The 20620-nt window shown below is 36.2% G+C and overlaps 1 protein-coding gene across 3 annotated transcripts; it reads right to left on the bottom strand.

Moving 5' to 3' along the window:
• Positions 1-9380: 9380 nt before the first annotated feature.
• LOC130717146 (uncharacterized) lies at positions 9381-19866 on the bottom strand. Of its 3 annotated transcripts, none has more exons than XM_057567271.1 (20): positions 19550-19866; positions 18478-19421; positions 18336-18404; positions 18052-18250; positions 16289-16379; positions 14993-15103; positions 14782-14841; positions 14590-14671; positions 14438-14497; positions 14288-14340; positions 14049-14215; positions 13517-13673; positions 12878-12935; positions 12741-12797; positions 12412-12660; positions 11552-11613; positions 10517-10573; positions 10339-10432; positions 10103-10243; positions 9381-9903 (listed from the first exon to the last, which is right to left on the bottom strand). In XM_057567271.1, exons 2-20 carry the CDS (start codon positions 19219-19221, stop codon positions 9817-9819), a joined length of 2598 nt encoding a protein of 865 aa, XP_057423254.1. In that variant the 5' UTR covers positions 19222-19421; positions 19550-19866; the 3' UTR covers positions 9381-9816. The 3 variants fall into 3 exon arrangements, with proteins under 3 accessions (XP_057423254.1, XP_057423253.1, XP_057423255.1); XM_057567270.1 differs by having other exon boundaries at positions 18478-19345; XM_057567272.1 differs by having other exon boundaries at positions 18478-19342.
• Positions 19867-20620: the final 754 nt, after the last annotated feature.

Below are 20620 nucleotides of genomic sequence, written 5' to 3'. Positions count from 1 at the left end.
TATCAACAACCTAACATATAACATCAATTCAGATATCGACAACCTAACATATAACATCAATTCAAATATCGACAACCTAACGTATAACATCAATTCAGATATCAATAAAACAATAACTAAAATCCAACAACATAGGGTTAGGTGTTAGTTCCCTATAATGCAACTATATGCTTCTACCAAAATGGATCGATCAGCAACGTCTCTCAAGACGGGACGATCACGTGGGACAATCACCACCACACCGCCACTTAACGCCACTACGGACGGGACAATCACGTGGGACAATCACCACCACACTGCCACTTTAGGACATCTCGAAAGATGGGACGATCACGTGGGACAATCACCACCACACCGCCACTTTATAACGCCTTAAAAGACGGGACAATCACGTGGGACAATCACCACCACACTGCCACTTTAGGACATCTCGAAAGATGGGACGATCACGTGGGACAATCACCACCACACCGTCACTTTATAACGCCTTAAAAGACGGGACAATCACGTGGGACAATCACCACCACATTGCCACTTCAAGTTCAAGCCCTAAATGCCAAGTCAATCAACAACTCCCAAATCCAATAACCAAGTCAAGTATCAACAATAACCATGCCATATCCACTAGAAAGCAGTAATGACAGAAACCAGTAAACGGCCGAAGCCTCTCAGAAAACGGAGACACACGTCTCAATAAGTTTACTCGGCCGAAGCCTTCAGAAAACATTTGGCACAAGCCTCAGAAACAGTCAACATAAGCAAGCATAATAATCATAATCATCTGCCAATCAATATAAACATCTTCATCTCAAACACAGGCAGTGCGATAAAAGCAGGCAAGACTCAAAGACACTCTAAAACTGAGTTACCCTTACGATAAAAGCAGGCAAGACTCAACGACACGCTAAAACCGAGTTACCCTTACCTTCGTGAGTAGAAGTTGGGCATGGAAGTTGTGAACCTAGAACAAGGAAACACAATCATCAACACAAGCCCTACTAGAAGTAACACTATCTAATAACGCTAATCGAAACCGGAAAGAAAGCTTTTAAAGCTTCAGAGTTCCTCTTAAGGCATGAATTGACAACAGAACTTCGTTCGCTAAAACGAGCATAACTCGAGCTACAGAACTCGGAATGACACGAAACCGGCGCCAAAATTTCGACAATCGAAAGAGCTACGCAATGGTTCAGGTCATAGAGACCCAAAAATTATTTTTGGACACGGTATCCTAAGCAATAGGTTTCGGCCACTCTAAAAAATAGGGTTCCCGAACTTTTTCTTCGATCTAAATCGATTCCTAGGTATTCTTAGGCGATATCTAGGCCAGGGAAACTCTCAGAAAAATTATCGAATCGAAAACTGTCGCAGGGGTATTTTGGTCAATATTTTTAGCTCGGAAACTCAAAATCAGAATTTCGAAAAATAAATTAGATGGGGTTGATACCAACGACGATTATGACGACTAATCTTACTAACGCTAAACTCAGTCGAGGGTTTTAAGCCCAAAGGTTGGAACTTTAGCCAAACATGGGTATTATGAGCAGAATTGAAATTCGGCGGCAATTCGGCGAGAATCGGCGAAATGAAATCCGCTAAACATGCTCAGGGGCGCGCAGGGAATAAGTTTAGATAGAAAGATGAAGTTATCTAGATAGTTTTGTAAAAACCTCAAAACTTAGAGCACAGAAAAGCATAGAGAAAAGCGGCAGAATTTACGATCAGAAGTGAGGATTAGCATCAGTACCTTGAGACCTACGCGTAGCAACGAACTATGGAACGATCAGGCAAGAATCGGCGAAAAACTCTTCTCCTCCTTCTCCTCTTGTGGCCGCGGGTTGTGTGTGTGTGTTTTGTGAGGTTTTTGTTTCAAGCTTCACATATTTATAGGGAATGAAATGGAAGATATTTATCAAAGATCGGATAAGTATGAATAGATATTTATCAAGATTGGATAAGTATGAATAGATATTTATCAAAGATTGGATAAGTATGAATAGATATTTATCAAAGATTGGATAAGGTTGAATAGATATTTTGTAAACCGGTACAGATTAGTTTAGATATCGGAGGATTTAACTCATAGAGTTAAGATAAAAATATAAGAGCGATCCCGATTTCTTCCTACTGATTCCAACGTATTTTAGACACGATATTCTTCCCGCTGAATCTTCTAATTCTTCGAAGAAATATCAGTATGATTTTTGGTTTTCGAGGCTTGTTTTTAATGTTTACCGGCTTAAAATGCACTTTATGCACTTTATGATTTTGACCTCGGATGCAGAAACTTCCTTCTGAAGAAAGATTTGGAACGTCGATTAGAGTGGGCGTACGTGTGTGGAATCTTCATTTGAAGCTCTGAATAGAAAAAGTCTTCATCGTCGGTTGATTCTAGGGTTTTGAAATACCAGGGTTTCGGTTTCGGCAAACTTCCGATGATTGGAATCGGACGTTCGTAGATCCTAGAGTTTCGCCTCGAAACGGTTGTGATATATGGAAAAAGAGAAGTTCTAACATTTCTCTGAAATTTTTTTGGAACTTTTCCCATAGTGTTCCAAGGGTGGAACTTTTTGGAAATTTTATTCCTATAGTGTTCCAAGGGTGGAACATAGTTTGATTTCCTAAGGTTCTTGTCCTAGGTTTAAGCGAATACTGCTTGCGTCATAAGTTCCGTCGGTTCGAATCTTGTCCTTTCACCAATTTATTCCAAGCTAAAAACTTGGGTCTTACAACAATGCTTTTGATGATCTTTAATACTTGAGGCATCATAATTTTGGTTCTCAAAATAGCTCAAGCCAGCAGAGAACGAGGCTACCAGATTTCTAAATCAGAAAGCTTAAGATGCAAACAAGCACAAAATTTGCTGAATATTGTCAAACATTTACAGGAAGATCAACAAGTACATAATCTTGTGAAAGACAGCCTTTTATCTCCTGTAATATCCTCAAGATTCTAGAGATTTTACCAAAATGAAGATGTTATATAATGGAAGCTCAGAACCATCATTATATGACAAATTATTACAATGTCTACAATTTACAATGATTGTAACCATTATGGCACCAACATTTTAATTTAGTGGTCAGTTGTCTCGTGTATTCCTGAGTAATAATGACGAAACACAAATGAAAAGTCGGGTAAATGGGCACTTTCGTTCCTAAAGTTACAGGCGTCGGGCATTCTAGTTCCTATTCTATGAAAATGTCGTCAGTGGTCCTTGAAGTTGCAAAACGTCAATCACGTTAGTCCCTGGCTTGGCTCCCGTCAGTAAACGTTAACGGGAAGGATAATTTGGCACGTTAAGTGCCCTAATGGACTTGCCACGTGGATTTAAATATTGAGAATTTTTTTTGGAAAACTTAAAAACTTTCAATTTAGTCCCTAGGAAAAATCTCCAAATCAGAAAAGCTTCAATCTCTCAATCATCTTCTTCCTCCTCATCATCTTACCCGAAAAAATCAATTCTAGAAACATCTCCACCTCAAAGATTAAATAAAAATCTTCATCTTCTCACTTAAAAAACAACCCAAATCTTTTTATCTTTCCTCTAATACATCTTCAACCACCTCCTTCCATCTTCTTCAACCAAACCCATAAAATCCATCCCCCTTCTTCCATCTTCTTCGACCAAATCTTGAAATATCCAAACTTTGAAGCAACCCCAATCCAATAAATATTTTGGGCATGTTCAGGAAATAAAAAGAACAACCAGATTTGCAATAAAAAGAACAAAATAAAGAGACGAAGGAAATAATTAGAAGGGAGAGAAAGTGGGTGGTGAAGAGAGGAAAAGTAACAACCACATTCAATACCCTCTCTCTTCTTCTTTAACAACACAAGAAACATTATAGTTACAGCATGCTATTGACAACCCAAAAATCTCCACCTCAAAAACTAAATAAAAATCTTCATTTTCTCACCTAAAAAACAACCCAAAATTCATCTTTCCTCAAGATTCCATTTTCCTTTTAAAAAAGGAAAACTCAACAAAAATGTTTTATTAGCCTACCACATAAACAGACCACTATAGTATCAAAATGACGCAAAGCTTGCAACTTTACAAAGAACCCTTTAATATTTGGGAACATTTGAGGAAAATCGCAAATGGGTACCTCAGATCTAATGTTGATGTGGCTGGCATCGGCTGCAACACCAGGTGTGTTGGCAATATCATAAAGGGAGAGGGAAGAAACGAGAGGGTTTCATAAAATTTGATTATCTTCCTTCAGGTGATGCGTCTCTCCCTCATAATAGTATATACCACTGAATTATCCTTCTATTTTGTTCTGTAATTAGATGTAGAATGTGGAGAGAGAAAGAGTGAGGGGTTTCAGGTTCAGGGGAAATGATGATCTGCATTTTAGTCTCTGACATAAGAAGATGCATCAGAGGAAAGATGAAAAGATTAATTGGGTTGTTTTTTAAGTGAGAATATTTGGGTGGAGATGTTTTTGGAATTGTTTTTTTTCTGGGTAAAATGATGAGAAGGAAGAAGATGATGAAGAAATTAAGCTTTTCTGATTTAGAGATTTTGGTCGGGGACTAAATTGAAAGTTTTTAAGTTTTCCAAAAAATATTCCCAATATTTAAATCTACGTGGCAAGTCCATTAGGGCACTTAACGTGCCAAATTATCCTTCCCGTTAACGTTTACTGACGGGAGTCAAGGCAGGGACTAACGTGATTGACGTTTTACAACTTCAGGGACCACATACGACATTTTCATAGAATAGAGACTAGAATGCCTAACGCCTGTAACTTTAGGGACGAAAGTGACCATTCACCCTGAAAAGTCTTTGGCTTCATGGCCACCATTGCATAGCTCTATGTATCTGCGCAAAACAAAGTTCATTGGTAAACAATCCCGAAGTAATCTATATACCAAGTACAGCCAAAATATGATACATCACCAAAGAAAAGAGCTCCTTCCCCTGGTTTTTCTTAAATGAGTTCAAATGTATTAGTGAAGTTCTTGCAGGATATTATATATTACCAAAGAAGGGCATCACCCAAATCAAAGTTGCCAAGCTTCTTGCAAAGATAAGAAAAAATTATACAAGAAAAATAAAGTATAATTTGACTGTTTAAAAGTTAATCTAAATCAAGTGAAATGAAATTTTTTATAACAGAATATCATACTTCATCTTCTTTCATGCCAATCTAACTCAGAACCAAAATCAATCTGACATTCGTGTACGTTTGAGAAGGTTTGTGGGTTGAGCCAAATTCCTTAAGAGGCCCACATAAATCTTACATTTGTTGCAAAATAATTTCACTCCAAAAGAGCATTTCCAATTCTATCAAAGGTTACATCCATATCTATAGTCAAATAGTGCAAAAAGCCAAAATTACTCGTTTTTGATTATTATCTCTCTGCTCGAACTATGCATCCTTGTCTTTGCCCTCAAAGTTTTGGGCAAACTTCCATTTTTTCAGCATTAATTAAAGTATAGTAGGTTCTCTTCATTTCAAATCTTGTTATTGGCCACATGAGTTTTGAGAAAAAACAACCGGTGTTGTTGCTTCCGTAAGAGGTCTTTTGTGCGTAAATTTTCTCCATGACAATTTTTATTTTTTTGTTTACATTTATGTTTATTGAATACTTCAAATTTTAATTCGTCAATACTTTTTTTTCAATGTGAACAATAAATAAATATGATCGACATACTCTTTTATTTCCTAAATTACGTTTGCACTTGATAAGCATTTGAGATATTTTTTAGGAATTGATAATTGATATATTATATTGGGTTAAGTTAGGATTTTTTCATTAGGGACTACAATAAAATATTGAAAATGTTCAATTAATTAGTATGAGAAAACTTTAACTAGATATAACACTCATGCATTGCATAAGTTTTTCCAAGACACTCTGAGATTTATTTTTTCAAATATGCTCCCATTTCGAGTCAAGTTATACATAAATAGACACATTCCACTACACTGATCGAGGGTGTTTGTAGGGACTCAGGAGACCAAGAAGCGAGTTATTTATCTGCAAAACATTCTATTCTTCTTATGGTTAGATCCAATCTCCATGTCCCTGCGTAAAGGAAAAAAGAGTTTCCAATAAATCAATCGATTAGTTTGAGATTATTGAGAAAAAATTGTTGGTGTCTATAGGTACTCTTAGAAAGATGGACTTTTGGCTTCCGCGTGGACCTGGGCACGTCCAATGTCCTGTGAGCGAAGCTCTGGGCCATTTATCTGTTATTTGCTTAGCTTTGGATAAAGGCTTGATTAGAGTTGCATAAATTGATTCTCAAGTGGTTATCAAGTTGATCAATGAAGGTTGTGATTCTTTACATCCTTATGCTTCTATGGTGAACCAAATCCGCCATTGGTTGACAAGAGATTAGGCGATCTGATGTGTCCACATCCTGAGCGAAGCCAATCAAGTGGCTGACTGTTTGACTAATTTAACACATGACTTTGAGCTTGGCATTCATCATTTGGAGGCTCTCCTCCTAGTTGTACGAATTCATTGTCCTATGATTGTATTAGTGTTTTTCCTAGATCTGCTATAGTGTAGTCTTTTTGAGCCTTTGGCCGGCCCAATAAAAAAAAACAATTGACAACTTTTTTTTACTAGTTAAATGCTTTGACGGAACTCATCAACGACATTTTTAAAGAAAAATTTAGAATGAGAGAATAGTGTTCAATAGGACAATAATGCTCGAACTTGTGTCGAAAATAAAACTACGTTCTACTCTATTTGACTAACATCTACAGGTTAAATCATGGAGGACACTGAATTATGAGAGAATGGATAACATAAAAGCAGAGCATAATTATGAGAGAATGGATAACATAAAAGCAGAGCATTGTGACAAAGTCATGTACTTTGGCCCCGTTTGGGAAAACAGCTTAATTAAGCGCTTATAGTCATAAGCGACCATAAGCGCTTATGGCATAAGACATAAGCGCTTATTCATAAATTATTTTAAAAAATTTATTGAATAAGTGATATATAAGCATAAGTTCTTTTTCATAAGCTATCCTAAGTAGCTTATTGCTTATGAAAATAAGTTCAAAACAACTTATGGTTGCATAAGCTCTCCCAAATACTTACACAAGCGCTTATGCTATCAGATAAGCTCAAATAAACTCTTTCAAACAATTCCTTTATTAATTAGTATTGGAAGCATTCAATTTTGTCCCATTGAAAAAATATTAATAATAATATTATACTTAATATATGAATATTCATAAAACAAAAAATCACAAAAAAAAGCACATTATTTCAATTTGAACTTACGTCCTTATGCTCCTCATACAACTTAATTATCAATAAAATTGGAAACCACAATTTTTCTACACATCCTCTTACATGATCCTCGTCTTGAACAATTGTGGTCTCACCATAAATTTGTTAATGCAAATGCCATGTTCATTACCATACACAGACATGGTTAACCATCATCTTAACAAAAAAAAACCACTTTAACACAATTATGTTAAAAATAAGAGTAAAATACACTGACCCCCTCAAGGTTTGCAAGAATGACACTCCACCCCATTGTTTTTTAAAATCTACACTCCACCCCATTTTTTATAAAGGCAAAATTTAGTGACGAAAACAAATTTGTCACTAATAAAAAATAATTACTAATTAGTTAAAATTTAAATAAATTAAATACATATACATTATCATACATCAATTTATGAAAATAATTTTACTGAATTAAATTTAAAAAAACCATCCACTCTGCCTGTTAAGTCCACGTCTCATCTATCTCCAAATCATATTTCTCACCACAAACGATCACCACCAAACCTTTGCTCCCTTTAACACGACGACAACCATCCCAGAATGGGAAACCCCATGGCACCACCATGCCTCAAAGTTTTGTTGCGACCTGAACCCCAGAACGTGAATCGCACATCCTCAAAGCCACTTGTTCAACTACTTGTTGTGAACTTCACCCCTTTAAGTTGTGAGCGAACACTTTGTTGGTTTAAGATGTTGTTGGATTTTGTTAAAAACGGTGCTCCACCGCATCGTTGGGTTCTAATAACCTCTGATCCACTTCATATTTCTTAATTTTGTTTCTCTATTTTCTTCACCACCCATTTGTGTTGCTTTTTGGAACGGGAGGCAGTAGTGGGGAATTTTCCGCAATGGGCGAAAGCCTGACGGAACAATGTCGTGTGGAGGTAGAGGGCCTACGGGTCGTGAACTTCTTTTCCAGGAGAAGAAGCAATGACGGTATCCGGGGAATAAGCATCGGCTAACTCTGTGCCAGCAGCCGCGGTAAGACAGAGGATGCAAGCGTTATCCGGATAAAATTAATCCAATTTTAAAAATTGGAGGTATAAATAGATTATTTTGATTAAAATTGAATTATTACCAAATATGAAAACACAAGCATGTTTCACTATGTTCGAGATATGGTTTGTCAACCGGTCATGTGTACTATTGCATAATTTGTATTGTGAATTTACGGAGGAAGAACGTGATTGAGAGAATGAGGAGGACTGTGATATTTTCATTTTTATATTTATTGGATTATATTGAAAATATTTTTTGAAATTATTGATTAACAATTTAAATAATAACTAATTATTAATGAAGAATATTTTTCGTCACTAAATTTGCCTCTATATAAAATGGGGTGGGTGTAGATTTTAGATAAGAATGGGGTGGAGTGTTATTCTAACAAAACTTGAGGGGGGTGAGTGTACTTTACTCTAAAAATAATGATGTATTGATATTTGTGCCGGATGCTATTTATTAATGTTATTTTGATTCATATAAAAAAGAAAAACTTATAAAAAAGGAATTCACTTGAACAAAATTATGTTGACCATTAGATGATTTAACCGTAAATTTGCATAGTTGAAAAATCAAAATCACAAAAGTTGAAACAAAATTGTAAAATCACTATACTAGATGTACTAAAATTATAAAAGGAAAGTACATGGACATGCAATGTAAAATCACTAAATTAGACAGTATGAATCAAACACATTATACCAACAAATCTTGATGAGAGTTCTTAGCAATCATTTTTCAAGTGCAGGCAATCCTAGCTGTCTAAGAGTTTCAACATATAACTGCACCGTGTGCAGTTTTGTCTAGGGTGAAAATTGCATTAACTCGTGCCTTCAAATAACTTCTTTATAGAAAATAAAAAGGTAATGGTTGAGATCATTTTTAAACCACAGAGGATCTTTATCCAAAAATAGAAAGAAAAAAAAAACAATATTTTTTTCAGAATGATGAGGTTCAGAACTGCATGTGACAGTCACAATCACTTTTTTTTTTTTTTGGGTCAAAATCACAATCACTTTGATCAAGGAAAGAGGGCTTCCGGGTTCGCACATAACAGCAAGTTTACCTTTTTGGTCATTAAATGGAGTAAATAGTACACCTTTGAGTGCATCAAACCAGCAATTTTTTGCTATTATTCATCACGGTGTGTAGTTTCCAAAGAGATCCCAAATTATAACCGTGAATCCACCATGAAGATGCACTAGTTTTTTAGGTGTAACCCAAAATTCAGTACAGTAAAATTTTATGACGGAAATGCATGCTTATGAAAAAAAATGGTCAGCATGCTCTTAGAACTCCTCTCTAATTCTATCCTTCCAGGCCACGTGTTTCCATCTTCCACGCTTAATCTTTTATCCTACATTGTACAAAGAGGGGGGGGGGGGGCATGGCTGGCTGCCCGGCATCTCCAGAAACCCAGCCACAACCTAAGGAAAAACAATAAAGCTAAAAGCAAGAACGTAGCAGCAATGTTACAGTGTGGAAAATACTAAAAAATGAATAAATAACCAAAAATTAGTTACAACACCAGACAAAGCATCATCATTCTGTTGCTAACTGCACTGTCTTCTCCAGCATTGAAGTTTTGTTGAAGAGGGTGAGCTGCACCTCTCTTACACATTTAGTTACCTGGTCAAAACAATAAAATCATAATCGTTAATGCTTGCTTGTTAATGTCGGCAACAGTTTCCACGACGTCTGAATTCAAGTAACCACCAACCATTCTCTTATTGTGTAAGTAAATAAAATAATGAAGCAATAATGACCACAGAAATCTTTCAACATGGAATCAAACTTGTGGCTAACTACCCTAGAAAAAGAACTGTACCTGATCTTCACTCATCTTTCGGAAGCCTAATTTCTTAGTCCAAATTGACTCGGCATCCCCTGCTGCAGGAAGCACCAGCTTTTCTACATTTAGAGAAGATAGCAACCTCTCTATGCAGGAGAATAACACTTGAAAATAACCCTAAATGGAAAGTCACATGTTAATAAAAAGAAGTGTCACTGAATGCATGTATAAATCAACTTTGGGTCATGCATGAATTACAATAAATTGCTTACTTTTCCTTGATGTTCTCTGCTTGTAGCTACTAGTGGAAGCTCGGCAACATAACTGCCAAAAATCCTCAGAAGTCCAGCAGATACAACAACAGAACTGTGCAAGTATGAAACGTATATTATCAATATGACCAATTGATAAACTGGCACGAAAATGAGGAAAGCATAGAAAGCCACTTACTTCACAATTAAAACAATGCAGTACATCCCCCCAAATTCTTGGCCAGAAATATTTCTCCTGCATAAATTCAAACCAGAAAAAAATGATGACCAGAAAGACCATGAATACCTAAAACCAAGCACTGATTCACAAAATAATTTTCAACCACTTGTTGACAAATGCATCTTGAGACATGTGTCTACTAAAAGTTCATACCAACACTTGTAGTACAACATTAAATCGAATGTTAAAAGATGAAAACTTCAAAAAAATAACTACTCGACAGATAAAAAAAAGTAAATTTAGTTCAACGTAAATCATATTCCTACAAAGATGCTGAGAAAGCCTACATTATAGCTTTTCTACCGATGATTAAGTAGGTAGAGAGGGGAGGGGTTAGTGATTTAGAGTGTGTTTGCAAGTTGAATTGTGGAAGGGAGGGGGGAGGCTTGTGAGAAGCCCTCCCCTTGTTTGTGAAATTTTAGGAAGGGGGAAGGGTTTGGGGTATTTCCAACATCCCTCCAAAACCCTCTTGTAGTTATATGTTTTAGCTCCCCCAAATTGGGGGTATTGAACATGCCCCCCTTGACCTCCCCTAGAAACAAAGAAAGACTCCCTAAAGGAAATATGCATATTTATCATAATTCAAGTTCAACTTATGGTAGTGGTGTTCAAATATAAGACTTAATAATACAAAAAAGCACATGATTTCAATTTGAACTTACGTCCTTATGCTCCTCATACAACTTATAACGTCCATAATATACAGAACTATATCAATAGGATGACACTTTAATTATCAAATAAAATTGGAAACAACAATTTTTGAACATGCCCCCCCTTCCCCTCCCCTAAAAACAAAGAAAGACACCCTAAAGGAAATATGCACATTTATCATAATTCAAGTTCAACTTATGCTAGTGGTGTTCAAATATAAGACTTAATAATTCATTGTATCACAGTACCATCACTTAGATGGATGGACAATAATAGAAGGCTGTAGGGCTGAAGATGGACCATAGCCAATTTACAGTAAAATAGATCATAGTTGCTTACCCATAGACCATAACAGGAATCAGATCACGGCCAGATATTGCAACGATGGGATCAAAACACTCCTGCCAAAAACATATAGCCAAGGCATGATAGAAGTGGTTAAAAAAGTATAAAATACAACAACAGATTTTCAGTACCACTTAAAACCTAAAACAAAATTATCAAATGGCAGGTTAAGAAAGGCAATAAAAATAGAATTAGAAAGGTGTATTCCATGACAGGCAAAAACCTCAACTTGAAACTAGTCCACAACCTAACAGAACAAGAGAAACACTTCTCTCAGCACCCCCTAAAAACTGAATACTCGGTAGTTGAATCTGAAAGAAGAATGTGCACTTGTTCTCTTTACAGGCCTGATTCATGCACGTGTCTCTGTTCCTATTTAGAGTCTCTCTATTTGTAAAATGTGTTATAGATTTCCAAACAAAGGATTTCATTTATTTTTTTATGAAAAATCAACATCTTGGGATCAAAGCTCTCCCAAGTGAGTATCAATGTTCAGTACAACACAACTAAAAAGATCTGATTTTGACAGACGAGAATTCTTTTTTTGGCCATGGACAAAACCATCATACCAGCAACCTATTAATATTATAGTGTTTATAATAAGACCTATTCTTTAAAAGGAAAATTCACTAATGGCGAAAGCCGAACTTACAATTGCCACTAATATTATAGAATTTATAATTAGACCTATTCTTTATATCCAACCTATCACTTTCACAAATTTGAATTGAACCATCAAGCCAAACTAAAGAGCAGTGGATAGAACCAATGAATCATTAACAAATATCTTTTCAAAACCACACGCAGTGCAAAAAACAAGTAGCATACTTAACAAAGAAGCCTTAAATACTCACTCGAAAAATTGCAGCAGCCCGTGAGAGTAACGGTAAATGCTCTGGATAACGACTTTTTCCACTTAAAATTCTCCACTGAACATCATTAACGCCTCCAGAAGTATATAATCCCTTATCCTGATGCTTCCTGATTATTAGTTCCGACAAGCTAGATGGTATAATTTCTGCACCAGCAGAAACTGAATTCTGTAGAGCCACATATATTCGATTGCAGTCATCACAACAAAACCACTTATCCTTGGGCAGCTCCTGTGGTAAGATGTGATAAATAAAAAAACAAATACAAGCATCATAAAAAATCAATTGATTTACAATAAAGCGGTGCTTACTTTCAACTCGCAGAGCCCAATGTCCCGCAAGCAACCAACGTGATACTCCTTCTCACACTGGATAAAAACCAACAATATGCTTACAGTTTAAAACAGAAAGAAATTGCAATACAATTCTCATCATGTACAAAACATACCTGGTCACAAATTATTACTGTTCGGTCATCAAATTTTTCAACACTGAAATCATGTTCCCTGTTGACCAATAAAAAGAATAAACACATTACAACAACTCTGAAAAAAGATTAATGCTGGCAGTATCTTTTTTACCTCCTTTGCTTTTAAAAAATTACATTTAGAGAAAGACTATAGTTTCCTCACAGTTCCACAACACTACAGCCCCCTCCACCCCCGCCAAAAAAAAACAAAAAAATAGATGGGATAAATATGAAACAATTAATACACTAAGTATACAAAAGGAATGCCAAATAAGAAAGCTAATTGAACTTTCTCTGGAAGGACAACCCAATACAAATTGATTAAATTCCACATACATATATAATATTCCGCAAAGTCAATGGCTTATAACACAAATCTTCACTAGTACTCCAACACCACATATCACACTAAATTTCACAGGGATGAATTTCTTTAACCACCTAGCACTATATGCTACTGAACCACTTGATCTCAAGAGCCACATAATCCATTTACCATAATCTTATTTGAAAGTAAAATTGCATTTCTTCTCGAGGAAAGGAAGGGCCTTCCCCATTAAGTTGTGAAATTGTGATTGATTTGATAAATGCCTTAAGATAAACAGCCATACAACCAACCTGCAAACAACACATCCACCCATTTCATATTCCGGTGCTTTATCAACCCGCGTCAACCGTATCATGATTGGCCTCGCAATAGAAGACTCTCTTCCATTATCTCTACAATTTAGACAATGCCAACTACCATCTGGAACACACTGTAAACCCAAGCAGGCTGCAAGTGAAGCAAAACATACCTCAATATTTATATCCCTTCACCTTCCGAGATAATTAGTGTTTTTTTAAACCTCAAAAATAAGTATCTGCTACTATAGTAACCTAGGCCCAATCAAACAAAATAAGGTAGTAGAACAGACTATAGGTTATGCAAGCTACACCTGGTATGCAACATATAAATGCAAAAAACATGCTTGCAAGTTACAGCAACATCCATATCATCTAAATGATGCATGGGGCGACAGTGAATATATTTTTGAAAGTGGTGTAAAGAAAACATAATAAACTAATAATATGGATAAGAAAAACAAAAAAATAATGACAATATTCACAAATTATGAATATCTTAAATGTTCAAAGGTAATTTGTCCACCTGCATGAAAGGCCCTAGGGCACCCGTTGCAAAGAATTAAATCTCCTCCATCTCCACATATTGCACACATATCATCACTATCTCCCGTGGTAAGGTTTTGACCATTTGCCAAAGAGAGAGCTATATCATGAAGTGTTAATCCATTGGAAGTATATATGTGTCGGTAACTGCAAAATAACAAATTTTTCAAGATAAGGAAATATAAACCAGCTTATTTAGATCTTTAACAGTCTACTCACGGTTGACGTCGAGCAGCCATTCCAGCATGGGCTTCAAACTGTGAAGGGCTTATCTGTTTATGCATGAAAGTACAATAGTAAAGCTTAACTCACCATTTACATTTATATAAAAATAAAAATAGTTATGAGCCTATAGTTATATGATCATACCTCTATGTCACAACAACTACAGACTATACCATTTCCCTGTTTGTAACCTCCAAGTAATTTCTGAAATGTACATCAGACAAATCAAATATTTAAAGAAAATCATGTACATATCAACCCAAAAAATAAATATTAAAAAGAAAATATTAAGACACCTGTCCTTTGACGTAGTAAGCCAACTCAGCACCATCCGGTAGTCCATTAGGCATAAAAAGTAACCGGTGCAAATCGTTGTCCCTGATAAAAGCAAAAAATTCAAATTCAAATTACAGTAGCTATGATATGTCAATTCACATGTGAAGTTAGAGAGGACAGAGAAACACAGCACAAGTATAACAAAAAGGTACCTTCTCTTGGTGCAACCATCAGCACTTTTCTTCAGCAATAAACCTGAGTTGGAGCTTGGCCTACAGAAAACAGTTTATTGTGAATATACAAGGAAAGTCTACAATTTAATCGTCCAGATAAAATTATACATATGCAGACTGCTGAAGCACATACAACAAGCAAGTACCAGATGTTGGGAATTAAATCGAGAGAGATAGAGAGAGAACAAACTTTTTCACCAGACGTTTCCACTCATCAGTTGTCTGACTCACATACATTTGCTGCTCAAAATGACTTGGCGCATGCAAAGATGACCAGTGGCCCGAACTTTCTACAGATTGACTGGAACAGCAAAATTATTTCGGTAAAAGTTTTATCAGTGTTTTTTCTTTCCAAAGTAAACCAATTTATGTTAATATAATGAAAATAAGTTTGATAATATTAACATTTGATTATTGATAGTCGCATAATAACATTGATTCCAGAGTTTTCTAAACAAAAGTTAAGTTGTTGGCACTCATGGATAACACCACAGCAAAAAAACACGGTGATGATAGAATTGTTTTTCTTTAACAAAACCCGTAAATGCACAATTAGGAAATACCAGCTTAAGTTCAACTAACAAACCCCAAGTCTCAAATTCTGAAAGCACTGCCTGACTTGAAACATCAGGACTATTTGAGTTAAAATATTTGATGTTGGAAGTCAGCTTTATTCTCAAAACACAAAGCTACAAACATTCACATATTTATAATTTAATGATGTGAACTGTGAAGTAACCAAAAGGAATTACATAACAAAGCCTATGTTAATCTTGACTAAGGGGGTCCATTAAACAAAACAGTCACTTGTTGTGGTCAGCCATCAATGTCAAGACATTTAACAGCAAGTTAGTAAGCAGTTTCAGAGAGTAAGGTATTCTGGCCCTCTTCTCATCCATCAGAGAAGAACTGAAAGAGGAAGGCAAAGGGGAGAGAAAAAAGGTTTTTCAAGGAAAAGAAATTGTTAATGGATCCAAGCGTGAATCCAGGTTAGTCATCTCTTTCTTTTCTTGTAGTGAGATTTAAAGATCCTAGTTTAGGTTTTCTGCATGATGAAAAACCTAGTTTAAAGAAATTGGCTTACAACTCTATAAACTACGTGTTTCATCATGTAGACAACCTAAACTTGGATCTTTAAATTAATATGATTCTCAGTACAAGACAAGAAAGAGATGACTAACCTGGATTCATGCTTGGATCCATGAACACTTTCTTTTCCTTGAGAAACCTTTTTCTCTCCCCTTTGCCTTCCTCTTTCAGTTCTTTCTTTTACAAATAATATATATATATATAAGAATAAGAATATATACATTGACAACAAAAACTACTTCTAATGAAGGAAAATACATATATGTTCTGTTAACTATATACTGCCTTGATTGAAAAGGTTACCAAGATCCAAATGAATCAAACAAGCAAACAGCAAGGCATAGAAAATGCACAACTGCTTTATTCTTTTTTAGTTAAAGGTTCATTTGTGGTTTACCTGATGCTTGTACGAGGCGTGCTATTGCTAACTGACTTAGCACTAAAATTTTTACAAGACTGATCCCTCTCGTTGCTTTGTAGAAGACTTTCTGCAAAATCCATGGAAAGAATATATGTAAACAGAAAAAGCAATGACCAAAGCAAGACGATAGAAACAGCTCTAACTATTTACTACGAGAAAATCTCCATCGAAAACAAACTGTTCACATCAGTACAAAAGATAACCAAATATGTCTTCCCTTGCCAGTTGCAGAAATCATGCACATATATACACAATTATATTCCTGTCAAATCCTGGAAGCTTTGGAATGATAATAGATATAAAAGCAATCATAAGCTTTGACCTGGCAGCTTAAGCTTTTGAAGAAGTTGGAAATTGATAATAGTATTCTCTTAGATGATAAGGCCATAAGACTAGACTACATAATGATTAGATCTATCAAAAGAGAGGAGGAATAGAATTATTTAAGTTCATATCTTTTGTGTCACTATTTCAAAATATTTGTAGTTCAGGGCACGTCGGATTCGCTAAAAAAAATAAAAGACTGGGCAGCACAAATTACTTGTTCCATATTTTTTTCAAAATGGTCATGTGACAGGGCAAAACAGAAGATAGAAAACAAGACAAAACTCTAAAAATATGTCACTTTGTAAATCATGAGACAACTTTTTGTCTCACAATATCATCCAAAAGTAAGAAAATAACCCAACTTTTTTCCCTCTTCTGGATAATTCTCTTCCTCAAGTCCCCTTCTTTCCCTCAACCATCTTCCTGCATTCTTGCATCCCCTTTTCTCCCTTAAAACTATTTATGTTGTGCATCAACCATCACCCCCTAGGTCGAGACAGCTACATGGATCAGACAATGTCATAATGTTCTGTCATGTGTTAAATTTAAAGATAGACCGTATGCATACGACAAGACTAAATTGTATTCCTAATTTCATTTGTTGTAACGACTCATGCATCATCATATTCTCATTTATGCGACACTAAATTTAATGTTTAGTCCGCTTGGCTCTTTACGACATAAGATCCAATCCCATAAAACATTGCGGGTCTTATAGTTGTGCGGTAAAATTTATCTTTACTTCAGTGATATTTTTTATCACGGATCACACCAAAAGCATTGCTCCCATTTCATCTACTTTGCTTGAATCCTTCGGTCAAAATCTCCTCTATCACATGGAATCAAGGTTAAGACTTAAAGCGTGAAACTTGCAGCATTGTCTATTCTCTAATTTTCACCTCTAAGATAGGATTTGTGTTTTCTTGCTAAACTTGCATTAAATATAGTATGTTTAACTTCAGCATAAGCAAAACTATGTCATTCACAACTCTCCTGCTAAAACTATGGTTCACCTCATTTCTGTTTTCCTCTCTCAACACTCCTGCTAAAACTATGTCATTCACAGATAGCATACACCATCAAAAAATGATGTGGACTCAAAATTGACCCTTGATACACATTTGTAGTTGTAGGGAGAAAATGACAACACTAGATAGATACAAAATGCCTGCAGAGAACAATAACCGGTACTAATTTAGTATTCAGAATTTCAGATAGATAAACCTAAGTTTCAAATGAAGACTTCTTCCCCATGTTAGCATAGCATTTTGTGCCAGGCAAACAATATAAACCAAACAAAATAGCACATTGGCGCAGCACACTAATATGTATATCTTTCAAGACAATTCTATTAACATGAGCGTTAAACCTCTGGGCTTTCAATGCATTTAAAAATCAGATAAAATCATCACCTTTCCAAAGCTGGAAGCACTCCTCGTTGACAGATGCACCAGCCACGTTCTTTATAACCTCATCTAGGACACTGAGTGGGGAAGTTTTTATTTCCTGTATAATACTATATACTGGTCTTCCATTTTCAAGGAATATATGATTATTTGGATGTCTAGTTTTCGCACCGGCATGCTGCTCGAATTCATATGCACTAAGCACCTGACAAAATGATGAAATTAGCTATATATTGTAACCATTTTGAACCAAAAATCCCACCCTAACGAGGACTATATCGCATTCTTACTCTGGAGTAGTTGCACATTGAACAGCCACACAAATATCCACCACCACTAATAATCCCCTGGAGCTCAACCTGACATTAACTTCAAAACATAAGAAGAAACCCTAAATAAGTATATGAAAAAGACAACTCTTGCATGCTTTACCTTTAATGGGTTGTAAATATATTTCACTACAGCTCCGTCAAGGATACCAGTTGATAACAGCTTTTTGACATTTGTAGGGTAGCAATCAGGGACTACTTTCTTTGACATTTTCAATTCCATATTGCGAGTGTACAAATCCAAGTCTCCATCTCGAACATAACCCATTCCACACGAGCTCTCATTATCATCCTTTGCAGGTGGTTGATAGCAATAGTCCTCCTTCTTTTTACTGAACTTAAAAGTAATCTTTCTGATCCCAGTCGAACTAGCATGCTTGGGGATTTCCAACACAACACGGGAAGTACTCGTGTCCTTACCATTCTGAGAAGTATCGTTATTGTTATTGTTATCATTATCAATATCATTACTACTATGATTATTGTCCTGAACACCCGCTTCATCACTCAACGACCCATAAGAACTCGAATTCTCCAGGCAAGTGGAAGTTAGTTCCCCACACTCAGCGTGGTGAGCATTCTCCGATTCAGTCGGTTGGCTACTGATATCTTGAAAAGCCAGCGCGTTCTCCGTCGCTGAAATGTTCGGGTTGGAAACCTCCGAGCGCACTTCATCATTCGAAACTTCTTTCGCTTGTTTCTTGTTCGGAGACAGTTGTTCAGGCTCAGTATCAGCAACACATTGGTGGAAATCCCGCTTCAGTTCCGCCCTCGATTCCTCATTGTTTCCCTTCACTCCATCCGCTGCCAATGCCTGCACGAGGCAAACCGCTTCCTCTCCCATCATAATCAAACAACAGAACCCCTGGGAATCCAAACGTCGTAACCACCACCACAAAACCAAAACCAGAGCACAGCATTAACAAAAACTCTGATGCCAAACTTGAATTTCCGCTACCAAATCAACGCTTCTGAGCACAAAATCCACAATTAGAAACAGAGTTTTGCATCAATTTGAGCGCGGAAAACACGAAAACAGAAACGAAACTGTCAACAAAACAACCAAAAGAGATGAAAGTTTGAATCAAAATTCAAAAACTAACCGCGTAACCGTTTAATTAATTCAATTTGCGAAAAAAGAGAAAAACGATAAACCACAACAGTATCAAACCAACCTGAAACGACACACAATGAAAATTGTGGAAACAAGCACAAATCCAAAAACCTTGAATCCGTAAAAACAAGAGGAAATTGGTTGAATCGAGTGATAAAGTAACAGATCTGAGATTGGTGAAGAGGAGTGAGATTCGAAAGAGAGCTAGGGTTTGGTGATGAAGAACGACGGAGAGGGTGAGGGTGAAGAGAGCTGAGAGTGCGGCAACGAACTGAAGCGAAAAGCTTGGTTCGCGGTTGAGATTTAGTGACTTTATGGAAGGAAAGTTGAGAGAGCGAGGCGATGAGTTTCGAGAAAAGAAACTGTCTGGAAAATTAAATAAAAAATAAATAAAATTTAAAAGGAAAAGTGATGATATCGTCACGACTCACGATTTCATTTGGAAGGGACTAGATGACAGACAAATGGATAACGCGATGGGACGTGGCAGGAGTTGTGAGCCGTTTTTTCTGATGATCGAGTGTCGTGCAAGATAACACGTGTGAGGGTAAGTGGGTTATATAGCTTGCACACCAAGATATATAAAATATAAATATATATATATATATATATTGGTTTATTTATTTTTGGGTTAAAAACTATAACCGTCCCTGAACTTTGAGCGAGTTTTGAAAACCGTCTCTCGCTGGAAAATTATCTGAAAATCATCCTTAGACTTTTAAAAACAATTTTGACCCGTCCCTCTGACAGCCTCAGGTCTGGCAATCGCTGACTTGGTCGTCCACGTCAATTAATGGGACCCGACGTTGATTTTTTTTTATATAATCGTCCCTGTACTTTGAGCGAGTTTTGAAAACCGTCCCTCGCCGGAAAATTATCTGAAAACCATCCTCGAACGAAGAACACCGAGGTTGCGATGAAGAACTGGGAAGGAAGCTTGTGAGGTTTTTTCTCAATCATTCTCGTTTAACCGTTGAAAGTTAGGGTTTTTGTTGTTGAGAGGGTGTTGAATACGAATTGCGAGTAGCATGTGTTGTTGTTGGTTTTGCGAGTTGTGTATTGTTGTTGTTGGTTTCTATTTTAGAATTGAATCGGATTGTTTCTACCTTGTTTCTATTTTAGGGTTTCGTTT

This window comes from Lotus japonicus, chromosome 5 (genome assembly GCF_012489685.1).
Source record: "Lotus japonicus ecotype B-129 chromosome 5, LjGifu_v1.2".
Taxonomy (NCBI): domain Eukaryota; kingdom Viridiplantae; phylum Streptophyta; class Magnoliopsida; order Fabales; family Fabaceae; genus Lotus; species Lotus japonicus.
This window is presented reverse-complemented; position numbering and strand designations above follow the sequence as displayed.

What these genes read in the sequence shown, in the direction of transcription:
- LOC130717146 (XM_057567271.1), bottom strand. Translation starts at nt 19,221, where the DNA reads ATGATGGGAGAGGAAGCGGTTTGCCTCGTGCAGGCATTGGCAGCGGAT. An exon ending in CAATGTGCAACTACTCCAGA is followed by an intron (nt 18,251 to 18,335) that starts GTAAGAATGCGA and finishes TCATTTTGTCAG; the next exon opens with GTGCTTAGTGCATATGAATT. An exon ending in GGGCTGCTGCAATTTTTCGA is followed by an intron (nt 11,614 to 12,411) that starts GTGAGTATTTAA and finishes TGTTTTTGGCAG; the next exon opens with GAGTGTTTTGATCCCATCGT.